General features: G+C 42.1%; 1 protein-coding gene across 2 annotated transcripts in view; it reads left to right on the top strand.

Annotated features, from left to right (window-relative positions):
* The window catches only part of grin1b (glutamate receptor, ionotropic, N-methyl D-aspartate 1b), a 34,461-nt gene extending 15,291 nt beyond the window's left edge, over positions 1-19,170 (top strand). For both annotated transcript variants that reach the window (XM_048999377.1, XM_048999368.1), the window contains 14 exons: positions 823-997; positions 3,722-3,866; positions 4,221-4,307; positions 5,103-5,238; positions 5,408-5,535; positions 6,033-6,197; positions 6,363-6,481; positions 7,299-7,411; positions 7,703-7,851; positions 8,540-8,697; positions 8,907-9,068; positions 9,160-9,269; positions 9,547-9,692; positions 17,734-19,170. In XM_048999377.1, coding sequence (XP_048855334.1) covers positions 823-997; positions 3,722-3,866; positions 4,221-4,307; positions 5,103-5,238; positions 5,408-5,535; positions 6,033-6,197; positions 6,363-6,481; positions 7,299-7,411; positions 7,703-7,851; positions 8,540-8,697; positions 8,907-9,068; positions 9,160-9,269; positions 9,547-9,692; positions 17,734-17,799 — 1,859 coding nt within the window. In that variant the 3' untranslated portion in view covers positions 17,800-19,170. The remainder of the gene's footprint in view (positions 1-822; positions 998-3,721; positions 3,867-4,220; positions 4,308-5,102; positions 5,239-5,407; positions 5,536-6,032; positions 6,198-6,362; positions 6,482-7,298; positions 7,412-7,702; positions 7,852-8,539; positions 8,698-8,906; positions 9,069-9,159; positions 9,270-9,546; positions 9,693-17,733) is intronic.
* The last annotated feature ends 5,209 nt before the right edge of the window (positions 19,171-24,379 follow it).

Here is a 24,379-nt window from a genome sequence, read left to right as displayed (position 1 = left end):
ATCGCTACAGAGCTAATCAGTGTTGTACTGTTAGTCAACTTGGCCCTGTTACGCGTCTGAGATGCCCCCCCCCCCCCCCCCAAAAAAAAGCTTTTCTAGAATAGTTTTTGTAAGTACTTGAACTTTTATTTTGTATTAAATGCATATATACATATATCACATTAAAATCGTGTCTCTATCCCCTTCTTTACCTATTGTGGCTCTTTGTAAATCTTGGGTCAGACATTTAGGAAAAAATGCCTTTAAAAAGGTTGCTGACCTCTTGCCTAGGTCAAGGTGTTGTACAGGGTCACATACATTAAATTTACAGATTAAACAAACACAAAATCATGTATAAGGTATTAAAAACAGTACTTACAGAATACACCTAAAGTATGTAACAAATGAAGGGCTATTGACTGTTTAAACTGTGGCCATTCATTGAACATAGCTGCTGATAGTATTCACATTGTGGCCTTAAATTTGGTGAGTGTGGTTTTAGCTACTGAGATGTATTTGTGCCCCGTCCTCCAAGATAGGGTCCAGTCTCGGACAAGTGGTTACAGAATATAGATGTATGGGTGGGTGGGTGGATGGATGGATGGATGGTTTTACCTATAATTCATGTTGACTTACTAATGAACTTAAAATCTTTGTTCTGTCAAAGCATGTTCTGGAAATGTTACTGAAACAAAATGGTAAGCTGTGTAACTTTTTATTAGCAGATTTCAACAAGACTTTTTCCAGTTTTGCACTCTTACTGGTTAACTTCATCGTGTAAAAGCCCACCTGGCGCTAGTGATATTTTGTGACAGTAATTTGAATATTATGTGGATGGGGTAGGTCTGATTGGCCTCCAGTTGATCAATGGCAAGAATGAGTCGGCACATATAAATGATGCTGTGGCCGTGGTAGCACAATCCATCCAGGAGCTCTTTGAGAAGGAGAACATCACAGAGCCGCCGCGAGGCTGCGTGGGCAACACCAACATCTGGAAGACCGGGCCACTCTTCAAACGGTAAAAGCAAATACGTTTGCCCATATCATTTTGACCACCTCTCATGGACACCCAGTAACAACCAATGGAACTAATCTTACTGACATTTTCTTGCAGTATAACCTGATTGGCACTGGAAAATGTCAAAGATGTTAGTTCTTGATTCATTCATTATCCATGCACAAGTAAACCTGTGTGAAGTTGGCCCTCCCATATGTTTCAGATTTTACACAAGTTAGTGTTAATCGTTTGTGCCACATTTGTGCTGTCGAAATTTTCATTTGTGCTGCTTTAATTTCTGAGGTAAAAATGTTTGTTTACATCGTGATGTCATCACCATGGAGTTAGCCCCCCATTTGCATCTGATTTGAATTTGAAAGTTGTATTCACAAGCAATAGAGGCCGGTTTGGTTAAAGTCTGAAACATATGGAGGGGGGGCAACAACATCACGCAGGTGTGAAACACCTATGCAAATATAGGGTAGTATAGTTGATTCCTCTATATCAGGGGTAGGGCACCTGATCCATGGAGAGCTGGTGTGGGTGCAGGTTTTTGGGATGACCTCTCAATCAGCCAATAACAGTGGATTCCAAGGACTGGAGTTGAGAATCGCTGCTTTATTATTGGCTGACTGAGAGGTCATCCCTCTATATGGTTGGGTGAGTTTGTTCATTTAGGTAAATTTGTGAATCACACTCAGGGTTCTCAGCTCAGGGTTCTCAGATGTGTTGGAGATTTTTTTTAAGAACACCATAAGTAAAGGTTAACTAAACATTAGCTTTTATATAATGGCTGATATTTGCAAAAAAATATGAGTTTCAGGTGTCCAACTATATCAACATCTACAGAATCTTTGGAAAACTATTTCAATTATAATTATCAGTGTCTTGATATCTGCAGGTGGACAGATAATGACATGGTACTAAACATGGATAAATTATATGGATTGGAATCATATGTACATATACAGTGGGGCAAAAAAGTATTTGGTCAGCCACCGATTGTGCAAGTTCTCCCACTGAAAATGATGGCAGAGGTCAGTAATTTTCATCATAGGTACACTTCAACTGTGAGAGACAGAATGTGAAAAAAAAATCCATGAATTCACATGGTAGGATTTTTAAAGAATTTATTTGTAAATTAGGGTGGAAAATAAGTATTTGGTCAATTCAAACAAGGAAAATCTCTGGCTCTCACAGACCTGTAACGTCTTCTTTAAGAAGCTTTTCTGTCCTCCACTCGTTACCTGTCTTAATGGCACCTGTTCGAACTCATTATCTGTATAAAAGACACCTGTCCACAGCCTCAAACAGTCAGACTCCAAACTCCACTATGGCCAAGACCAAAGAGCTTTCGAAGGACACCAGGAAAAGAATTGTAGACCTGCACCAGACTGGGAAGAGTGAATCTACAATAGGCAAGCAGCTTGGTGTGAAAAAATCAACTGTGGGAGCAATTATCAGAAAATGGAAGACATACAAGACCACTGATAATCTCCCTCGATCTGGGGCTCCACGCAAGATCTCATCCCGTGGGGTCAAAATGATCATGAGAACGGTGAGCAAAAATCCCAGAACCACACGGGGGGACCTGGTGAATGACCTGCAGAGAGCTGGGACCAAAGTAACAAAGGTCACCATCAGTAACACACTACAACGGCAGGGAATCAAATCCTGCAGTGCCAGACGTGTTCCGCTGCTGAAGCCAGTGCATGTCCAGGCCCGTCTGAAGTTTGCCAGAGAGCACATGGATGATACAGCAGAGGATTGGGAGAATGTCATGTGGTCAGATGAAACCAAAGTAGAACTTTTTGGTCTAAACTCAACTCGTCGTGTTTGGAGGAAGAAGAATACTGAGTTGCATCCCAAGAACACCATACCTACTGTGAAGCATGGGGGGGGAAACATCATGCTTTGGGGCTGTTTTTCTGCTAAGGGGACAGGACAACTGATCCGTGTTAAGGAAAGAATGAATGGGGCCATGTATCGTGAGATCTTGAGCCAAAACCTCCTTCCATCAGTGAGAGCTTTGAAGATGAAACGTGGCTGGGTCTTCCAACATGACAATGATCCCAAACACACTGCCCGGGCAACAAAGGAGTGGCTCCGTAAGAAGCATTTGAAAGTCCTGGAGTGGCCTAGCCAGTCTCCAGACCTCAACCCCATAGAAAATCTGTGGAGGGAGTTGAAAGTCCGTGTTGCTCGGCGACAGCCCCAAAACATCACTGCTCTCGAAGATCTGCATGGAGGAATGGGCCAAAATACCAGCTACTGTGTGTGCAAACCTGGTAAAGACCTATAGTAATCGTTTGACCTCTGTTATTGCCAACAAAGGTTATGTTACAAAGTATTGAGTTGAATTTTTGTTATTGACCAAATACTTATTTTCCACCCTAATTTACAAATAAATTCTTTAAAAATCCTACCATGTGAATTCATGGATTTTTTTTTCACATTCTGTCTCTCACAGTTGAAGTGTACCTATGATGAAAATTACTGACCTCTGCCATCATTTTCAGTGGGAGAACTTGCACAATCGGTGGCTGACCAAATACTTTTTTGCCCCACTGTATATAGCATTTTGAAATGTATAAGCAATGTCATTGCACTATAAAAATAGGCATGTATTTGTTTCTACAAAGATGAATAATTGCTAACATGTAATTTGTTCCTACAACCGCATTGCGCTTTAATTCATTATTCTGATTAACTGAAAAATATAACTTTTCCATCCTGATGTCTTAGGGTGCTGATGTCTTCTAAGTTTCCAGAGGGTTTGACAGGACGTGTGGAGTTTAATGATGATGGGGACAGGAAATTTGCACACTACAATATTCTGAACTATCAGAAGAGCAGGCTCATCCAAGTGGGCGTTTTCAATGGCACCCAGGTGTGGACACTTTGATGGCTGACATGCTGTTTTTACCTGTACAATTAGCTTATGCTTTGTTAGACACATTAGTGCTTTTTTGGTGATATAGGTTTTACAGTTTTTATTCAAAGAAATTCATTAAAGATCAAACTCATCAATAATGCATCCTTTTCAGAGACTTTTCATTTTATGAATTAGGCTGAAGCCTACTTAATGAAAAGGAAGGCATGAATTACTAAATGACCTTTCAATTAATTATGTAATCACAAATGTGGCTGTACAAGTAGGAGAGACCATGGATTGTTTCAGTGAATAGAACAGTTAAGCGTGGTACTGATATTTTGTAAGTGCTTTTGGTGTTTTGATTTGCAGGTTGTGTTAAACAATCAGAAGAAAATCATCTGGCCTGGGGGAGAGACAGAGAAACCTAGAGGTTATCAAATGTCCACTCGACTTAAGGTAAAAGCCAGAGCTGGACATGGTGTGGGCTTACTCTCTGCTGTCATCTTGTTTAATATCTGAAGCTTAATATTAGTGTTATGATGAGGGGCAACTGATGGTCCACGAAGCAGCTTTTAGAACAAAGGGTACTTCATTATCAAACAAAACACTAAATCCTCAAAGCTAACCATGAGGGATCTAAACATAAGCAGGATGCAACACTGGAACTAACTAGGACTTAAACTGGAAATGAGGAAACTCGTAGGAATCTCATAGACCTGGAACAGAGCTTACAGTGGGGGCATCCCACAAAGAACACATGCGAGCACATTCAAACTCATAAAAGAGGTGACAGAGGAACAGAGCATGGCCTGGCATATATATATACAGAGAATGCAACCTGAACATGGGACAGGTGAAGGCCATTAACAATCATTAAGCACTAGGAACTCAAACAGCAGCAGATACGAACACAGGAGATACAAGGAATACAGGACAGCCTCAAACTCACGACTATGGATGCATGGTTCGCAGCCGCATGCTCAGTCCGTTCAGCCACATGGCAGCCCAGGGAACAGCTAAACTGTGAGGACTATAACTGAGGGTAAAGCAAAAGGAACACAGGGAACAGAACGGTATGACCAGCGACACCTGCTGGCCAAACAGGGAAACAAGATAGAATGGGACATGGCAGTGATCCATCCTGATAATCTTTTTCCAAACATAAGCTGAATTCATGAGCTGGCCAGGCCCAACTTAGTTTGAGGCATGTATAGAGTAACAAACAGACCCGCCTTTCTGTTTTTGGTGCAGATAGTCACCATTCACCAGGAACCTTTTGTGTATGTTAAACCCACCCTGCACGATGGGACCTGCAGGGAGGAATACACTGTCAATGGTGTCTTGATAAAGAAGGTCATCTGTACTGGACCCAATGAAACTATTCCAGGTAACAGATATTTTGAACGTGACATTTTGCTTCTCTGACTCCTTGCTTCTGTGATTTCTTTGTGTCATGCTATATAGGCATATAGAAACATACATTTAAAACATTAACATTCTTCAACATAGGTGTTAAGGATGCTGTTGAACCTTCATTTCTGTCCCTTGGATTTCAGGACGCCCAATTGTGCCGCAGTGTTGCTATGGTTTCTGCATTGACCTACTAATCAAGCTGGCTATGACCTTGAACTTCACATATGAGGTGCATTTGGTGGCTGATGGTAAATTTGGGACACAAGAACGGGTGAGCCCCTTCAGGCTACCTCAAGGATACCCTTCACCCTCTCCAGTAGCCAGAGTGCTTTAAACATACTGGCTGCTATGTTTCACTATTCCCATATGCTGCATTTGTTCTCCTTTTGAAAGCTATTTAGTGCAGTATTTAACCTTGCAGGGATTAAAAAGCATTTCACTGCAAAAAAGGAATAATTAATTGTCCTTTTGTTGTACAATTATATATCCTTCTCAGGCTGGCACTGTCAAGCAATATTTGAGTCCTTAATCCTATTTATCATATTTAAAATTAATGTAGTTTACTGCATGTATGAGTCATCGTCTTACGTTTATATTCCAAAAAATATAATTGTTGACAATCTGTGAAGAAGAAATATAATCAAACTACTAAGCTTATTAAAGATCCTGGAAATAGGGATGTCTTCACCCAGAGAACAGTATGAAAAATATTAGAAGAAAATGAAGTGAAATGAATTCAAATGCATATTTCTCTGTTCCTTTGTCCAGGTAAATAACAGCAACAAGAAGGAGTGGAACGGCATGATGGGAGAGCTTCTTGGGGGCCAAGCCGACATGATTGTGGCTCCGCTTACGATAAACAATGAGCGTGCCCAGTACATAGAGTTCTCCAAACCATTCAAGTACCAAGGACTCACAATTCTGGTCAAGAAGGTAAGATTCTTTATACATTAAAGTACTGTTTCTCTCCAGCGTTCTGATATTTAATGTTCCAAACCATTTGATCCAGTTGTTCTTTGTGTGCAAATACTTGCAAACAGAATGGTATATTGCACACGGAATAAATCCGTCCATTAATGTGCGATGTGTATTTTTCAGGAAATCCCCCGCAGCACCCTGGACTCATTCATGCAGCCTTTCCAGAGCACTCTGTGGCTTCTGGTGGGCCTTTCGGTGCATGTCGTGGCAGTCATGCTCTACCTACTTGATCGCTTCAGGTACAGTGTGGTGATAATAGTGAAGTACTAATTGTCTCCTCTTCAGTCTGGTAATGGTTGCTGCTCCTCTAATTTCTTAACATCTTTTACATTCTGTAGCTGTTAAGGAAAGCCCATTATGCACAACCTGACATGTGCGCTGTACCTGTGGCCTGTATCTCGAAGTTGGATTTCTTACTTAGCCCTCTGGGATCGAGTGCATCCTCAACGATGCTGCGTATTTTTCGCGTCTATTTCAGTTTATATCTCGCTGAAATCTGTGTGTAGAATCATGAAAAAAAACTCAGACTAAATCCGTTATCTGTGTTCTTTTCAACACGTCTATTGTCGGAAGTATTAAAGTTTTTAAAATTAGACTAAATGGGCAAAAAAGTAAACCATGTCACCTTTCTTTGTTTTACCTGCATCGGGGGCGTGTAGTACCGCCCTCACCTGAAGATCGCTATTGTTATTAATGTATTTTAAAGCTGTTAAAGCATGTTAGGATGTTAATGTATACTTACATGCTGCTTATGAATGTTTTCTGACTGCATTATGAAGGTGCACTGAATGTTCTCCCGATGCATTATAAAGGTATTATGAAGGTGCAGTTAATGTAAAGTTTTATGAGCTTTTCTGTCATCTTTGTATGTTTTTGTATGAAATCACCAAATCACTGTACACCTTCAATAGATTCCCAAGGTCTCGTCTCTGTGTGTGTGAAAGGGACGTCTGGTGGCAGAAAGGATAGACATATCGCAGGAGAGTGGATGCAGACATGGTGGGATGCTTGATGTTTGAGAGTTCTCCCAAATGGATTCTCTGGATTATCTTACAGTCCGTTTGGAAGGTTCAAAGTCAACAGTGAGGAGGAGGAAGAAGATGCCCTCACCTTATCTTCAGCAATGTGGTTCTCCTGGGGAGTATTGCTGAACTCTGGAATTGGGGAGGGTAACCCGATCTCCTGCTTTTCATTTCTCCCCTATTAGTCTACGGAGTGTTTGTACCATGAAGTGTGACATTGTCTATGTATGCAAATGGCTGCACCATATGGTTCTGCTTCATCTTTTTTGTAATTTGGACTCAGTGTGTCTGATCGCATGTCTGACTGTGAACTCATTTGATCTGGTGCATTCGGGCACAGCTATTTCACTGCACCAGCTGCTGCCATTGCATGCCTGTGCGCCTTGTGTGCACTGTGCCGTGAGAATGCATGAAAATGAGATGTCGGTGCACTCTCAGGCGCACCACGCAGCTTCTCAGCCCGGATCCTGGGCATGGTTTGGGCCGGCTTTGCCATGATCATCGTGGCATCCTACACTGCCAACCTGGCTGCTTTCCTGGTGTTGGACCGGCCTGAAGAGCGCATCACGGGCATCAATGACCCAAGGGTGAGACATTGTGTATAGCCCTGTGAAAAACCCACATATGCACAAGTCAGGAGAACTGTAGGTTGGGACAGGGAGAACTTATGTAGCAGGATGTAACAGGTGCGGGAACCAAATAATGTATATACTGTAAACATTCTCTCTAAGTAAAATGAACAGAGAGTGAAGGGGAGTGGGACCTGTCTGCCTGTCTGACACCCCCGCACTCTCTGTCAAACACACGCATAGCAAACCTATTTCATATAATTACTGATTGATCCCCCTGCCCCCCAGCTTCACCCATCGCCCAAAACACTCATCAAGAACAGTATTCTGGCTGTTTGGTATCTAATATAATGGTTCAGCTTTTGAAACTATCATAGATGGCTTTGGTCTATGATAGGGTTCCCCAATTCCTGTCCTGGAGGGCCAGAATCCAACACAGTTTGCCTATTTCCTTGCTCAAATCCATTTTAACAGCTGATTAATAGGTATAGTAGGTAAGCTTGGATATGGAAGTCTGCAGTCTGTGTTGGATTCTGGACTGGAATTGGGGAATGAACTTGAATGGAAATAGAAGATCTAAGCTGATACAGGGAGTACTATAATAATGGCAGGGGGAGCATGGTAAAATATACATGACATGGACAGCATGTTTGCAGAGCATAAACATTAGTGGGAAACTGTTGCACACTCCGTGGCTGCCCACCAGCTGCGGAACCCGTCCGACAAGTTCATCTACGCCACGGTGAAGCAGAGCTCAGTGGACATCTACTTCAGGAGGCAGGTGGAGCTGAGCACCATGTACCGGCACATGGAGAAGCACAACTACGAGAGTGCGGCCGAGGCCATCCAGGCCGTGCGGGACAAGTGAGTGAAAGCCCCGCAGCAAGGGGGTGGCTAGCGGGCCAGCCGACCGCCGGGTGACCTTGGATGCGTGGCTGCAGGGATGTAGAGTTTCTGTCTCATTTGTGATACGTCTCATTAACCTGGGAGAGAAGCAGTAAGACATCATAAAAGCATGCGATGGGAATTTGCATATATTGACTTTTTTGCCCCCTGGTCTGTGCTTCCCACAGCAAGCTCCACGCTTTCATCTGGGACTCCGCCGTGCTGGAGTTTGAAGCCTCGCAGAAGTGTGACCTGGTGACCACAGGAGAGCTGTTCTTCCGCTCTGGCTTTGGCATCGGCATGCGGAAGGACAGCCCGTGGAAGCAGAACGTGTCTCTGGCCATCCTCAGGTCAGTCACAGCTCTTCCAACAGGATGGATCTCATAGCGTTTCATTTCTTTTTCCATGCATCAGCTGTTTACATTAACTTAATCCCCGCAGCTCTCATGAAAATGGCTTCATGGAGGACCTTGACAAAACCTGGGTGAGATACCAGGAGTGCGACTCCAGGAGCAACGCCCCAGCTACCCTCACATTTGAGAACATGGCGGGTACGTTCTGTAATCTGTTGTATTTTGTCTTTTTTCACACTGGGGGATTCTGCTTTTTAATGGCTTGAATGCCCCATTAGAAATGTCCAGGTAGATGTCTTCTCCTTTTGGACTCTAGATGGCACACGTCTTACTTTGAATAAAATGGACCCAGTAAGTGTGACTTTAAGCAGGACGCAGGGAGTGTTCTGGCAGTGTGAAGCTGCTCAGGCCCTCAGCAGCAGGTCAGTGTGAATAGCACAGTGCCCCCCGATGGCTGACTGGCGTCTTCACACAGGCGTCTTCATGCTGGTGGCTGGGGGTATCGTGGCTGGTATCTTCCTCATCTTCATCGAAATCGCCTACAAACGCCACAAAGACGCCCGGCGGAAACAGATGCAGCTGGCCTTCGCGGCGGTCAACGTCTGGAGGAAGAACCTGCAGGTATGGCAGCCGCAGAGGAGGAATTGAGCTGGGCTGGTGACAGTCTGGTGCAATGGCGTCACCTGACTGGAGTGGAGCCACACTTTTAGGACGTCGCTCCCTCTGTTCCAACTCTGAGATTATAAGCTAATGAGCGTTATCAAGTAGTGTAAATGGTGTAGGATATGTCTGGACATACTTCAGCAGCTACAGCACAGGGCTTCCAGCGGTTTGGTCCCAAGCAGGCCAAACCCCTCCAGCAATATTTCTCTCAGGTGCTGTAGACCAGCCCATCTTACTCTTGAAATAAACGCTGCGTGTTTGTTCCTTTACCCAATGCATCGCGCTTGTGTTGCTGATCGCTGTGTTAATTTTAAAAACATTCAAAGAAAATCAATATAAGCTTATTTAAATAATTCATGGCATTTGATGATGATTTAGCTGTTGGCTATGTGCATAATAGACATCAGGAAAATATGTTTTGTATAATAGAACGATAAGCATTTCTCCGTTACCTTCTGACATATGTTGAGCCTGATACAGATGGATTGAGTATGAGGGGTAATTCAGTCCTGATTTACAGAAGAGAAAGCTTTACTAGGGCATTTCAGGGAACAGGTGTTGTTCTTTTCATCCACCCACTTTGTTTTCGTGGATGGGTGGGGGGTGATATGCGTGGGTCTTGCTTTTGGGCATCAGCCCATGTTCTCATTAATATTGATTTTGATCATCTTTTGTTATCCCTCAGTGCTCCTCGTGTTTCGGCGATGTGTCACTTAAATGTATTTTAATTTACATGAGCAAAAAAAAAATATATAAATCATGGGAGGAATTATGGATGGTTACGATACATGGCTTTTTACAGAAAACCATGTCTTAATTCCCTGCATAATCACTTTGTGGATGGCTTTCCATGTCACGTGACATCCACTCTCTCTTTTTCTGCCAAAAGCAGAATTTCTCTCTGACTCCTTCTCATTGCCTTCTGCTGCTAAAGCTTACTGAATAGGCCCCCTTCTGCTCCCCCCCCCCCCCCCCGCCCCCATGCCTGGCCATGAGCCCCAGCAGCAGGGAGGAAGACAGGGCCCTGTCTCTACAGGGGAGTCTGGTGCTGTTCCCAGCAGTAAGCGCTGTAAGGCTGTGATGTTGCTGTGGTGCCGGCCAGGTGCATGCTGGGCCGTGCTCTTTTCCGAAGAGTGCTGTTGCTGTGAGTCGCAGAGCCGTCGCTGGCAGGCAGGGGTCACTGTCTCCTGTCTGTGCGTGCAGATCCGTGTCCACGTGATGCGTCGTGTGTGGTGATACCTCAGCATTGGAGAGGCAATGGGATGACCCCATGTTCTCCTGCCCCAATGCGGTTTCCCGTTCCCCGTGCATCTCGAACATTATTGTGCTCAGATGCAAATGCCGTTTGCGTGCTTGGGGAGCTGCGCATAATAAATGTGCCCGTATTCAGAGCTGCGGCTAAGGCAGACGGCCGCATTCATGGTGCATTTATCTACATGCATAAGTAGACGAGAAATGCATATAAGCGGTATTTTCTGACATGTAAACTGGCTGTTCTGTAAAGAAAAAACAAAACATTATTTATGCGTCACGTTAGAAATACAATCAGTGTCCTTGCATTCTAATGTCAGGATCCTATTCGCAGTATAAAAACGAGCATACAGTAGGATTTCCAAAATGTTTGAAGCAAATAGATGTTTTGCTGTATAAAATAATTAATCAGGTCCCAATAAAGCAGATGTACTATGCATATAATATGTGATTCTGAGAGGCAGTACCTTGCATTTAAAGCACGGCATTGCTCTGTTTGCGGGCAAACATTGTCCGCGCAACATGGGATTGGCAGTAATGAATGCGACTACAGATATGACCTTTAAATCCAGTTACACTTTCAGATGATAAACCCACTTGTAAGGGATATATCGGGAACTGGGAGCACTTCAGGGGCGTAGCTGCTGCCACAATTTGCATGTAGAGCCTCCTACTTGTGTGGAAGGCTGAAGCCTTTATGCGAGAGATGCCTACCAACCAGCCACCCACAAGTCCAAGGTCAGCATCACACAGCCGAGATGCTGCTTCCAGAGATCTGCAGTCAGGTATTGTTTACTGTCTTATTAGCTTTGTACTCGGAGTTGACTGACAAGATGAAAACAAAATGGTTTACGTTCTAATATTATAAGAAGTTTTGACAGTAAATGATCATTTTGTCCGGAACAAAAGACCAAAGCATTTCATACTATAACGGTGTTATAGGATGCGTTCATTCGCATTCCCTGATGAGCACATGAGCACCTTCCATCCTCCACTCTCCATCTGGGCGGCTCTCGACAGCTCATACAGTCACCAATGCCCCCACAGACTGCTCGACCACTGGGGATAGGCGTGCCTGGGCTCTTCAGCCTCTCCCGCCAAGTGGGCTGCTTGTAAACTGAGCATGAAAGGTCAGGTGTAGGCTGGCTGCAGTGTTCGCTGTTATTTGTAGTCAGCAGCGGGCCAGTGCTGATCAGAAAGGTGGGTGGTACAATGTGCCTGAGGAGAATGGAAATGGAGGACAGGCAGCAGGAAGGCAGTGGAAACAGATGTAGCCTGTCAGTACCAGCTTGGGTTTTGCATCTGAAATCTCGTGGGTGCATCTTGAGGCTCAGGATAGCCTTATACCTGAAATCATCTAATAAAAATGTCCGTTCCGAGACTTTGCCAGGGTTATGACATGTGATTTGAGAGTCAGGAAACGCTAATGCGAACGATCGTCACTCCTGGATAGTACATTGAAGCTGGATATAAATAACTTTTGTCTGACTGCATTTCTTTCCTGTAGGAGCTGGATGTGTTATTTGACTGTAAAGACAAAATGTGCATTTGTGGCTAATGTGTTAATAATGGAGAAATATAAAGAAAATATGGAGTGTTCTTAACAATATGTGGCTGTTGTGTTACCTTATATGATGTGTTATCTGGTGTTCAATGTGTGCTGTACAGGTTAACGTCCTGTTGGTAGCTCACTTACTTGGAGGTTTTGGAACAATATACTTCATTCCCTGGCCGCTTCTGTTCTTCTTCACTGGAGAAAAAGACCTGGAGTCTGCTCTATTTGTGACAGACAAAACGAGTCGATGCCATCTTTCAGGTTAGGGGCACAAACGAATCGAGTTTCCTAACAAACGAAGAGCTGTCTTCCACATGGGAACAAACCGTTTTGCAAAAAGGTTGCAAAGAATAAGATGAAGGGGTGAAATTGGAATTAAATCTTAGCCTGCCTTTGCCATAAGCTGCTACTGAGTACAATGTGTAACAGGGGCTGAAAGACCCAGGTTAGTTTCCAAGACAACAGTGGAGAATAAGCAGGCTATACGTGGGCATTGGAAGTGCTGAAGTGAATTTTGTCTTGTAAAACTGGCCCATGTCACAATATTGTACCTGCATGTCTTTTTCAAAACCCTCCGGCCAGACGCGTATCCTGGAGTAATGCATTCCTTTACTCTGTATGCCACAAATCTATGACCATAAACTGCAAATAAATTAATATGCCATTCATGGATCCTGTCTTTGTTACAGAGAGTAAAACCTTCCAGTTGAGAGACGTAAGAAACGTAAGCCCAGTGGGACGATTGTGACATAGGTGGACGGTCATGTCATTCATTCTGCTTCTCTATTGCTGCATGTCTTCTGGTGGAATTCACTCTGTCTCTGCCCTCCTCCAATCTCACATTCTCTTCATGTGCCCCTGACCCCCCCTCCCCCCCACACCCACCCCACCTCACCATGTGGGATGGATTTCCGGTACAACTAAAGTCCTGCATTAGTTGTAACATTTTTTTCTTTTTTTTTGCTCAGTTAGTGACTGTAGCCTTTGCTTAATTCTTGATTCTGGCCTTTACTTAGTTTCTTCAGTTTTCTTTGTACTCATATACTCTTTCTTTGCTTTAAAATGTTAAGGGGCCATGCTTATGTGTTTCCCTTTTCAGTAGCCTTGGTATAAATGCACCTCACCCTTTACACTCTCTTCATTGCTGCCTTCCAAAACCTTAAGAGTTACTACCAGTGCTATGGGAGGCACGTCCCATGTGACTCCTAGCTCTTTCATAGTTCTTTGTAACAGAGCAATAAAGGGAGGAAAGGAAGGGAATGAGTGCATGCCTTTTACGTCCTGTCAATGATGCGACCTATGTTTTTGCACATGAAAACGTAAAGAGCGACTGCTGGCCCCGACTAGGCTTTCCGGGACATGCACAAGACGCGAAATGGGGAAAGTGTTCAAATTTTGCCAGATAAGTCACGCATGCTTTCAAGTCCTACACATTGTGGAGGAGCTCTGATAGGGGTAATATCACTAATGGGTAAAAGTCAGGGACAGTAGCCTCTGGATTGGATTAGGGGGATGGATCAGGCGTAGTGGTTGGGGATGTGGGGGGCAAAGGGGCACAGGTGTATTACCCTGTAATCCTTTGGATGTGTTACTTCATTTAGGGTCTTGTGAGAAATACAGTGGGCTCTTGAAATGTGAGTGTGTGGGCTCCTCCTTTCACTATACAATGAGAGAGGTGACGGTTGGGGTCCCACTGTGCTTAAAGCTGAGACATGAGTGAGAAATGGGACATTTTCCGCCCATTTCTGAGCCTTGAGATCTGATGGCCACCAAAAGACCCTCAAAGACCTCTCGGGTCAAACCATCTGGGCAGGCCTGGCAGGGGACAGACCGTGGCATTTTGCTGTGCCCCTTCTGGATGGAGCTCCTTCCAACCCCAGACCTAACAAGGGGAGATAGTTGGGGGCTGGGACACTGCAACCAAATATACTCCACTGGAGAACGTGAATAATTTTTCTACATATATATTTATTTTAGGATAGGAAAAGTGGTAGAGCAGAGCCCGAGCCCAAAAAGAAAGCCTCTTTTAGGTCCATCAGTACCACCCTGGCCTCCAGCATCAACAGACGTAGGTCCTCCAAAGACACGGTAAGGAGATGAAGATAATTACACCCTCCCTCTTACCCTCTTTCTGTCTCTCTCCCCCCCCCCTTACAATCACTGCTTTCCTCCCTGGCTGTCTCCCTCTCTCAGCCTCTCTCTCTCTTCCTCTCCCCCCCTCTCTCTCTCTCCTTCTCTCCTTCTCCTGTCATGCCATCTTTACTGCCAGCCACGTCCCATTTCAGCGCTTCCTCATTCTCACACATGGAGCTCGCGTCTCAGCCACGTGTCTGTCAGTCAGCCATCTCTGCACCATCCAGACATGTGTCTGAAAAGACCCATGATAGTAATGGACAGCGGGTCTGGACAGGCCTGAGACGTGATCTACAGGAAGTGGGCGGCACTTCTGAGGCAGGGAGCGCTGGCTTGTCTCTCTCTGACTAACCCGGCTGTGGTTTCAGTGTTTCCTACCTCCCATTGCTTGTTGTGGTGCCACACTCTCGGGATTTAATGATGCCTCTTATTCAGTCACAGGGTTTTACTAAAGCCCATTCTGTGCTGCGTTTGCCTTTTCCTTCCTAAAGGTTTTTCTAATGACACATGCTACTTATACCACAGAGAACATAACAAGAAATTATACTGACAGGATTCAGCATCTCAGGGAAACTAACTGCCCAGTTTTTTTCCAGCTGACTTTATTTCAGGATTATCATGTTTGATTTACTTGCTGCCACATCACTGCCTAAAAGCTCCCCCCCCCCCCCCCCCCCAAGCTTTGTAATCATTTTACGTAATACTTTTGAATTGCACAGCTTTAATTAGGGTTGTACTTGCAAGTGCATTGTAAGTGTTTGGATAGGTGCTGCATGTCATATTTGTGGTTTGTAATTCATGGTTAATTTTATTGAAAACAAAGAAATGTCTAAAATGCTACACCCACCAAGAGTCTAGATGTCCTGCCCTTCAACAGCCTTTTATTCTCTGACAGAACGCAGTTTTCAGCAAAGGGCTGAAATTAATGCAGAGTCGCGCTGAAACTGGTGAACGAGATATTTCGAATAAGAAGCGCATTGTTGTCCGAAGAGAACACCACATGTCCCGTAGATTTGATCAAAGATTGGAGTGGCAGTCTCTCCCAGGACCACAAACGTGTAGTGACATATATTTCCATTTTTATAAATTGCTTTGCATGCAATCCTCCAGGTTTCTTTTTAGGTGGTTTACGTCTGACAGCTGTTCCGGAATCACCTTTCCTTCCTTCCGCTTTCCCTGCCATGCGTCAGAGTGTTCCCTGACAGGAATGTCCTTGATTCATTGTTTCTGGTAGATGGGGAGCACAGTGCTACCCATGATCACACCCCCTTTTAAGCTTTAAAAACACACATGTAAAGGCCTCACAGACTGGACAAGCTAATGCAACTCCAGCCAGTGACTGCTGGGAAGAGACATGCGGTTCAACTTTGTGTCATTTGCACCACAGTCCCAGAATCAATTTGAAGGAGTCCGTGGTGTATAGAAAGAATTGGACACCAAGAAATAATTATGTTTGAGAGTTATTCTCTCTCACGCTTAATGATCTAAGTGTCAGTCTTGGGTTATTAGTAATTAGATCTTAAGTGGATGAAAGTGTCACAGTCTGAAAACTCTCAGCAAATGAGCTAGAATACTAAAAAATGTCTGAAGGGCTCATTTTCAGCTGTAGTCATTCTTTTACTTTATATCACTGTTTATTTTTATAAATGGATTTCAATGGATTTTGAGTGTTGGTGTCCTCACTACATGCCTACATTCTATCTTCCTCTGCCAGCATGACTGTTGGGGCTGTGGTAGAGTAGACTTCTGTTTTGCTGTTCACCTGTTTCTCAGCAGGAGGCGCTGTGGCCTAGGACCCCTGACAAAGACCAGCCTCATTGCCACAGATTTCACAGGATATAAAAGTACTCTGATGCATCTCCCAGCCAAAGAAATTTGTTTTTCTTCAGAGAAGTTCCTGTCCTTTGGGGCTGAAGGGACACAGATACATATTGTACTTTTCCACAAAACCTCAGGTCTGTTCTTACAAATTGTTCTGTTAGCAAATGGCTGGTAGATGCATCTTAGCTGCTTTTAGAGGTAAATATAATATAATAAACTTTTTTTAAAAACAATACGAAACACCAAGCTCTTTTCAAAATCCATTGTTTAGCATTGTTCAAATCATCACGCTAAAAAACTGAAAATATGAGCAATACAACTGTGTTTATTTTGTAGGTTTTTCAATTAGAAAAATTCTTCATTTTGGGGATGTGGAAAGAGTTATATTTCAATTAATGCCTTTGGTGCAATTGACAGCTAATCATTGTGTTGTGTGAGATTTTAAAAATTCTACAGTATACGAGAAATCAAACTAATCCTTTGCACTGAAAAATTAAATCACCTTTTGTAAACACTGTATACATGTATGAACACACATGCTTTATAAATCAATGGCATTATTTAAATCAAGTTTATATGGTTTATATATTTATTAATCAGCTATATGCAATTTGCCAAATGTCACTGATGATCACCACTTCTTGTTTATTGTAACCAAAACTGTGCAGAGTAACACAGGGAAGGAGGCTGACATTCCAAAGAGCTCCTTGTGTTTCATCCATTAAAATATTTATGGCTCAAGACTAAAACAGAAGACACAAATAAATATGGCTTTGTAGAACATTTTTGAATTCATTAAGATCAGAGATTTTCTTTGCTTCATATCTTTTCTGTAAATTCAATGAGATTTTCTTCATAGCGATTACACATCAGCACTGGGAATTTACAAAGTTTGCATTCAAAATGCTTTATTCATTTACCTTTCTGAAATAAGTGAATAGAAAACCACCAATATACCTCGTCCTGAGGCAGGTAAAACCTGCCTGATTGGTAATCATGATGCACTGTTCAGTTCTTACCAAAGAGACCTCGATTAGGCCACCAATTAGACCACTGGAGGTTGATCAACAAATGTTGGTGTTATTCTTTGGACAAACAGTCATTTGGAGTCACGCACTGCCTGCTCTTTGTGGAGGAGAGTTGGGTTTTTTTTAAATCATTTTAAACTGCATATTTATTTCAAATAAATCCTTACAGAATTATTTAAATTCCATGTTTTATATGTCTTTACCCTTGCAGCCCTACCCCACAGACATCACGGGCCAACTGAACCTCTCTGACCCGTCGGTCAGTACAGTGGTGTGAGAGGGGACCAGGAGGAGCCCAACGCGCCCCCCTTCCCCACAATGCCCAAGCGCTGCTGAGCCATCTGAACCCCTGAAATGACCACGCATCACCACGCCTGGGTCAGTCCAGAGTAGGGGTCCGTCTGGGCTGGGTGCACGAAGCGGCAAGCCAGAGCACTGGTGCCACACCCACTGCCTCACCCAGACTGAAGCCCAACCCAGGAGAGCAACAGCCCATATACATTCACTTCAACCTACTCCAGATGTTATAATTGTGTGTACATTAAGTGTTAAACATGTATATGATATTTCTTTGTACAAAATGGATAAAGTTTGATTAGATCAAATGAATGAAGTACTCATTTTGAGAAAGGACTGCTCATGTCAGTATAGCTACGTAATTTATTTGGAAATCTCTGTTATATCTATCATTTAATTTATATTTCTTACTACCTCCATATTTAAATACATTTTATTTTAGATATTTAACCTATTTGATACACTACAGAAGTAATATATTTTGAGTGTGTCCCATTTGCTAATTTGAAAAGGTTTAGTAATGAGATTTGTGCAATATGTATGATATCTCAAGTTATAACGTTAAAAGCAGTGTGGAACAGAGTAAATCCATAGCTATTAACTATATGAGCTCTGTTGATACAGTAGCCTCCTCTTACCTAATTTTAGGGCATTTTTATATCATTTCCCTTTATTCGGCTGCTTAGTGCTATTTAGTGCCATTTTAACAAAATTATTGCGTTTTGAATTTAATTGCAATAATTATTGTTCTCATTCCATATCCAATGGGTTTTTTTATGTACGTTTGGCACATAATATTTACATAGGATCTCTGGATGCATAAGTTTGTTTCCAAAGGGGGTTTTACTATATAATATTTTATATACATATGCGTTACCTACTGCTGTTTTATTTTAGTACTTGGCTGTTGTATTAATCCAATTTTCTATATGTTATTTCTCATCTATATTGTTTTTCTGCATAATGAAAACTTCCTTATATCCTTATAACTTATTCCTTATATCTAGCCCCCATAAAAGTACCACAGTTTTCCTTTAATTAGTGATTGTTTGCCGCTCGCATCAACCACAAAGCGCGAGAAAGTCGTAGTCGAAGTAGTTATGAAGGGCAACAAGTGAGTTTGTTGTCCAGTATTTGTACTGTGCTGTAATGTACAAAAATTAGCTGGATGAAAAACAGGCAATTTACTAAGCTGTGAATCTAAGAAACTATTTCACTGCCTAATACATCTTGTCCACAGACCTGATGCCGCATCTTGACAGAGACAAGGTCCACTGTAAAATGCTTTCGTTTCGTCTAGATATTATGAAGGCTTTGCTAATTCTTGTGACAATAAATACATTGATATGAATATCTGTAAATATTATTTGATGTAGACCATTTTTACATGATTACTTTTTTCTGTGAGCTGGAACACATATATATAGGTATGTCAGCTTCTACCAACACATAAATGTCATATTACAGTCATTACACCTAATAATAGTGCTTAAAGCTCCTATGTTAGCAAGAAGTACCAATGAATTAACTTGAGGTTTTGTGTTTTTTTTTTGTTTTTTTTTACTATGAAATAACCAAAATGTAAATGTCTTAAATTTGTTACAGAAATAGTTGAAGTATGAGTTTAATTTATGCATTCCATTTTGATGTTTCTGGAATGAGACCAAATTGGACTCTTCTGGGTTGGGTTCAGCACGATATGATTTCATGGGATCATAAATCTGCAGCGGCCCCCCTGTGTGGAATGAATGTTTTTTCTTGGCCATTGTGGATGATTGTTGTATTTCTGAAAATTACAAATGTTAAAAAGCATTTACCCATAACAGGCCACACAGAACAACTGACTGCTTGGTGTTTTGGGAACTGAAGTCAGCATATCAGAGGAGGTGATATACCTGAAGCTTTGTTTATATATTACTTTGGGATATAGCGATATTGCTAAAGTTCAGCTTGTTTGTTATTAAACAGTATGTGCCAGCAATATGTTTTGATACATTTAGCATCATCTCAATTTTAACAGTCATACTTGTGTGTAAAAGCAAATGACAAACAATTATAATCTTGTGAGAGAGATACCTGTGCAGTGACATATTTCGACTGAGCTGATGACTTTCCACAATTATATTTATCAGCATCAACACTTATATTCTCCTTAATTCTGTGCGTTTATTCAGGACCGGAAAAAAGAAAACAAACAAAAACCCTTAAGTACACTTGCCTGAAACTGTAGTTATTTTTACTGTCACGAAAAAAGGAATTTGAAATATTTGGATTCCGTCCACCATATATTTATAAAACAGAGAGCTTGTGAGCACGTGTTTTGTGTGTGTAAGTCATGGTGTGAGGCTGCTTTGCTAGTTATTTGGTGATTTTTACCAAGGTCTTGTCACGCAAAATTGCTATCGCAGAATACATAAAAAGTATTCCATTCCAGAAGGATTAAGGCAAATAGAACAGTCTTTCTTAGTTCAGCAAGATACTCATCTAAGACACCTCAAAACTACAGGACGTATCTGGTGAAGAAGGACAATTCAAGCTACTGACCTGGCCTGGCCCAATTTCCAGACCACAATGTAGACTGGCCAGAATAGTTAAGCCTAACTCAAAAGTAAACCTTCACCACTGGGAATTGCTGCAGAAGAGCTGTGAAGACATGCCAGGTAATTTCCTGCTAAAACTTGCTGTGAAAGGAAATCTTAAGGGATCCAAGACTGAGGGACAATTAAAATTTTTCCTGAATATTGCTTTATTTTGTATATTATATTTTTATCTCATGCAAATACATACAGGTGTTGGATGATGAAACTGAAACACCTGGCCAATAGTGTTTGAGGTTTCACACCTATAGATGTGTGGCCTGGTGACCAGTCTTCACCGATTGCACAATCCATCAGTAAGAGTAAAAGTGTGAAGGTTGAGTTTGCAGAGCAATAGCACATCTGCATAAAATATTGCAATCCGCACAACATAACGGGAGACATATCAGTGTTCAAAAGAGGAACACTGTTTTGTCATTTATTGAGAGCCACGGTATCCAGTATGATGTCGACATACCACCACGAAGGATGGACCATATCTAACAGGAGTATCTGTGGACGCAAGAGGAAGCTGCCTGAAAGGGATGTCCAAGTACTATCCTGGATTGTACCCATCCATCCATCCATTTTCCAAACTGCTTATCCTACTGGGTCGCGGGGGGTCCGGAGCCTATCCAGGAAGCAATGGGCACAAGGCAGGGAACAACCCAGGATGGGGGGCCAGCCCATCGCAGGGCACACTCACACACCATCCACTCACACATGCACACCTACGGGCAATTTAGCAAGTCCAATTAGCCTCAGCATGTCTTTGGACTATGGGGGGAAACCGGAGTACCCGGAGGAAACCCCACGACAACATGGGGAGAACATGCAAACTCCGCACACATGTAACGCAGGCGGAGACTGGATTGTACCCAAAAAACATAAAACCACTGCCACCCAACTCACTGCAAAATTATATGCATACCTTAATTCTCCTGTTTCCATCAAAACACTTTGTTGGGAGCTCCACAGGGTCAATAATCATGGTTAGGCTGCTGTAGCCAAAATTTTGATCACTTGTACAAATGGTGCAAGCAGTGCAAATTTTGGGCTGTGGACAATGTGAAACATGTATTGTTCTCTGATGAATCCACCTGTACTGTCTTTCCCACATCTGGGAGAGTTACAGTGTGGAGAAGCTCGAAAGAGGTTTGAGCTGAAATTTCATGGCATTCCCTAGGCCTGCTACTGATTCTAGATGGATGTGTCACAGCAAGACTGGTGATAGAGCGGGTCGATGAACATGAAAGTGAAGCTGATCATCTCCCATGGTCTGCACAGTTACCAGATCTGAATGTTATTGAGCCACTTTGGGGTGTTTTGGAGGTACGAGTCAGGAAACGTTTTCCTCCACCAGCATCACATAGTAACCTGGCCACTGTTCGGCAAGAGGAATTTCTCGAAAACCCCCTTTGCCATGTGTAGGACATATATCTGTCATTCCCAAGATGAACTGATGCTGTACAGTACTGGTCCTACACCAGGGGTGGGCAGTCTTATCCACAAAGGGCCAGTGTGTATGCAGGTGTTTGGAATAACCCTTATGTCCGCTGTCTAAACCCAGGTATGAGGACCCTTCAGCCAGTCAATCCTCTAAATAGTCATTTAATTAGGGAGTTGCAGAGAAAATCCACAAACAACGGCCCTTTCTGGATGAGACTGCCCACCTCTACCCTACACCATACTAATTAATAATTTGGTCTAAAACCAGGTGTTTCATTTTCATTGTCCAATCCCTATATATGTGTGTAAGATAAAACATTATGAAAAACATGCACTGTACTTATGTATAAAACATACATTTAGATACAAATAATAACTTCATTTTACCTTTAATGCTTCATATTTGTATGGGACTCAGTACTCTGTACAGGACTTTCGCAATGCTATTGATCTGACGGTTACCACTAAAGCTTGAAAACTGAGGACTTTCAGAAGAACAAAGACATCAAATGTCCACCATTTTCTTGTTTTGTCAGTTGCTCGTGTTTTCAAAAAATTAAAAAATTAAAACAAGTGGCAATGCTGTTGCACCATGACCTAATTTGTGGCATGCTGTACCCTACCGAAAGGCCCAAAATCCAAAGTAGTGCATGTGTGCCTATATATTCAGCAGCTCCACCAAATCCCCTGTGAATAGCTTTGCTCCCTTTGGATTTATTGTACTCTTTGATATACAGACAATAGGATGTCACATTTGTTTTTTTTTCTCTCAATATAATTCTACACTGTGGATTAAAACTAACATTTCACAAACTGCTGGAACAGATTGTAGTAGTCTTGGTCATTTGATAACTTGTGGCTGAATTAAGTAAATAGAGGGGAGGTTTCTAGAGGACATCAAACTCATATCAGCTCTGGGTCAAGGTTTCAGATTTGAACATTTTACTCAATGCAGATATAAAATGCTGCGTTAAGCTACAAGTGGTTGTATCCCCCATTTAAAGATTTCATGGGATATCATCGCCAAGGTTAGCCTTTTTTGGACTTTTCCATTTACGTCTTTGTATTCTTACATAATGTCCGCTGTAAACATTATCATTACTAATTAATTTTCCATTAATAGGCCAACATGTATACATGATGCTCCAGTTTAACCTAAATGTTTCACTTTCTGGCTCTCTGAGGGAGTTATACCCCCCAGCAGCTGAAGCCCCCGTGAGAAAACAATCCTTTACAATCAATTAGAAACCTCATATGCATGAATCAATTTTTCAGCTGCGCAAACGGCTGCCATTGCAAGCCGTCTGGTTTATTTTGCTTTGTGTGAAGAAAAGAAGAAGAAAAAAACACAGACTGCATCCTGAATCTTTGCATTAAGAAATATTTTGAATCATGGAGCTGCAGTTTTACTTAATTCTTTTAATATAATATCCGGTATAATATCCAGACCGTCACGGAATTGCTAGGTTTGGACCTGCTGGCCTCACAGTCAGCTGGGCACGAATAAACTGCTGGATAAACTGGCAGTCAGTTTCAAATCAGATAAAAATGAAGAAATCTCCCAACATTTATTAATTCGTAACTTATAAACAGATAGCAGTTAAATCCAGTGCATGTTTATCTGGGTTTGTGTACATTTCAGTAAGAATCAAGTCATCTAAAGATATCTTATAAGGACAATAATGCATGCTGTTTATTTCAATTCCTTACGTCCACACGGATGCTAATGAGGTAATGAGTGGTTAATTCGTTAACCGGCCTGTACTCCTTCTCTGGAGGGGAACTAGCCAAGGCCGAGCAGCAATTGGTGATCACCTTCATACTGCGGGTCTAGCAGTGAAACGTTACCCACCAAAATAGACCATGACTGCATTATTCACTTGCTTTTCTGTTCTTTCCTGTGCAGTACAAGCAAATCATACTGAGCAGCAGATAAATTGAAATGCATAAAGTAACAAAGCAGTTTTTATCACCAATTCCTTCAGACATACTTGAAAAATTGATAAATGATAAATTGAAAAATGATTTTTGTATCTCAGAAATAGTCTTATTGTATTTTTTATGTGTAATTCAGCCAGTTATTTTGTTATTAAATGCTGTATCTTCTGGACAGTCTGAATGAAAGCACTTTTATGGTTTCAATAGAAAAATGGTTCACAGTTAAACCATTTGTTGAAGGTTACCAAGACATGTCAACAGCACATTGACCTCATGTATAAATAGATTTTACTATTTCCTAAAAAGAGGTGCAACAGTCAAGGACACCCATGTTTATCAGAGTATAACGTGATCAGATACTAACAATTAAATCACATATATTTTCTAATATGATTTATTTACATTTGTAGGCCTATATTATCAATTTTTCAAGTTTAAACTTAGGTTATGGGAGAGTTCTGGATAGACGAGGGGAGGTGTTAGAAAAAACGAAACGCCAAACAAGTCAAACAAGGCTGTTTTTTTCTTGAAAGGCCTTAAGACTCCCGTAGGTCTGGCAGCAGGCGTTAAGGTCATCACTCACTCCCTCAGGCCATC

Source organism: Brienomyrus brachyistius, chromosome 2 (assembly GCF_023856365.1).
Source record: "Brienomyrus brachyistius isolate T26 chromosome 2, BBRACH_0.4, whole genome shotgun sequence".
Lineage (NCBI taxonomy): Eukaryota > Metazoa > Chordata > Actinopteri > Osteoglossiformes > Mormyridae > Brienomyrus > Brienomyrus brachyistius.
The sequence above is the reverse complement of the archived record's forward strand: the minus strand, read 5'-3'. Positions and strand labels throughout refer to the sequence as shown.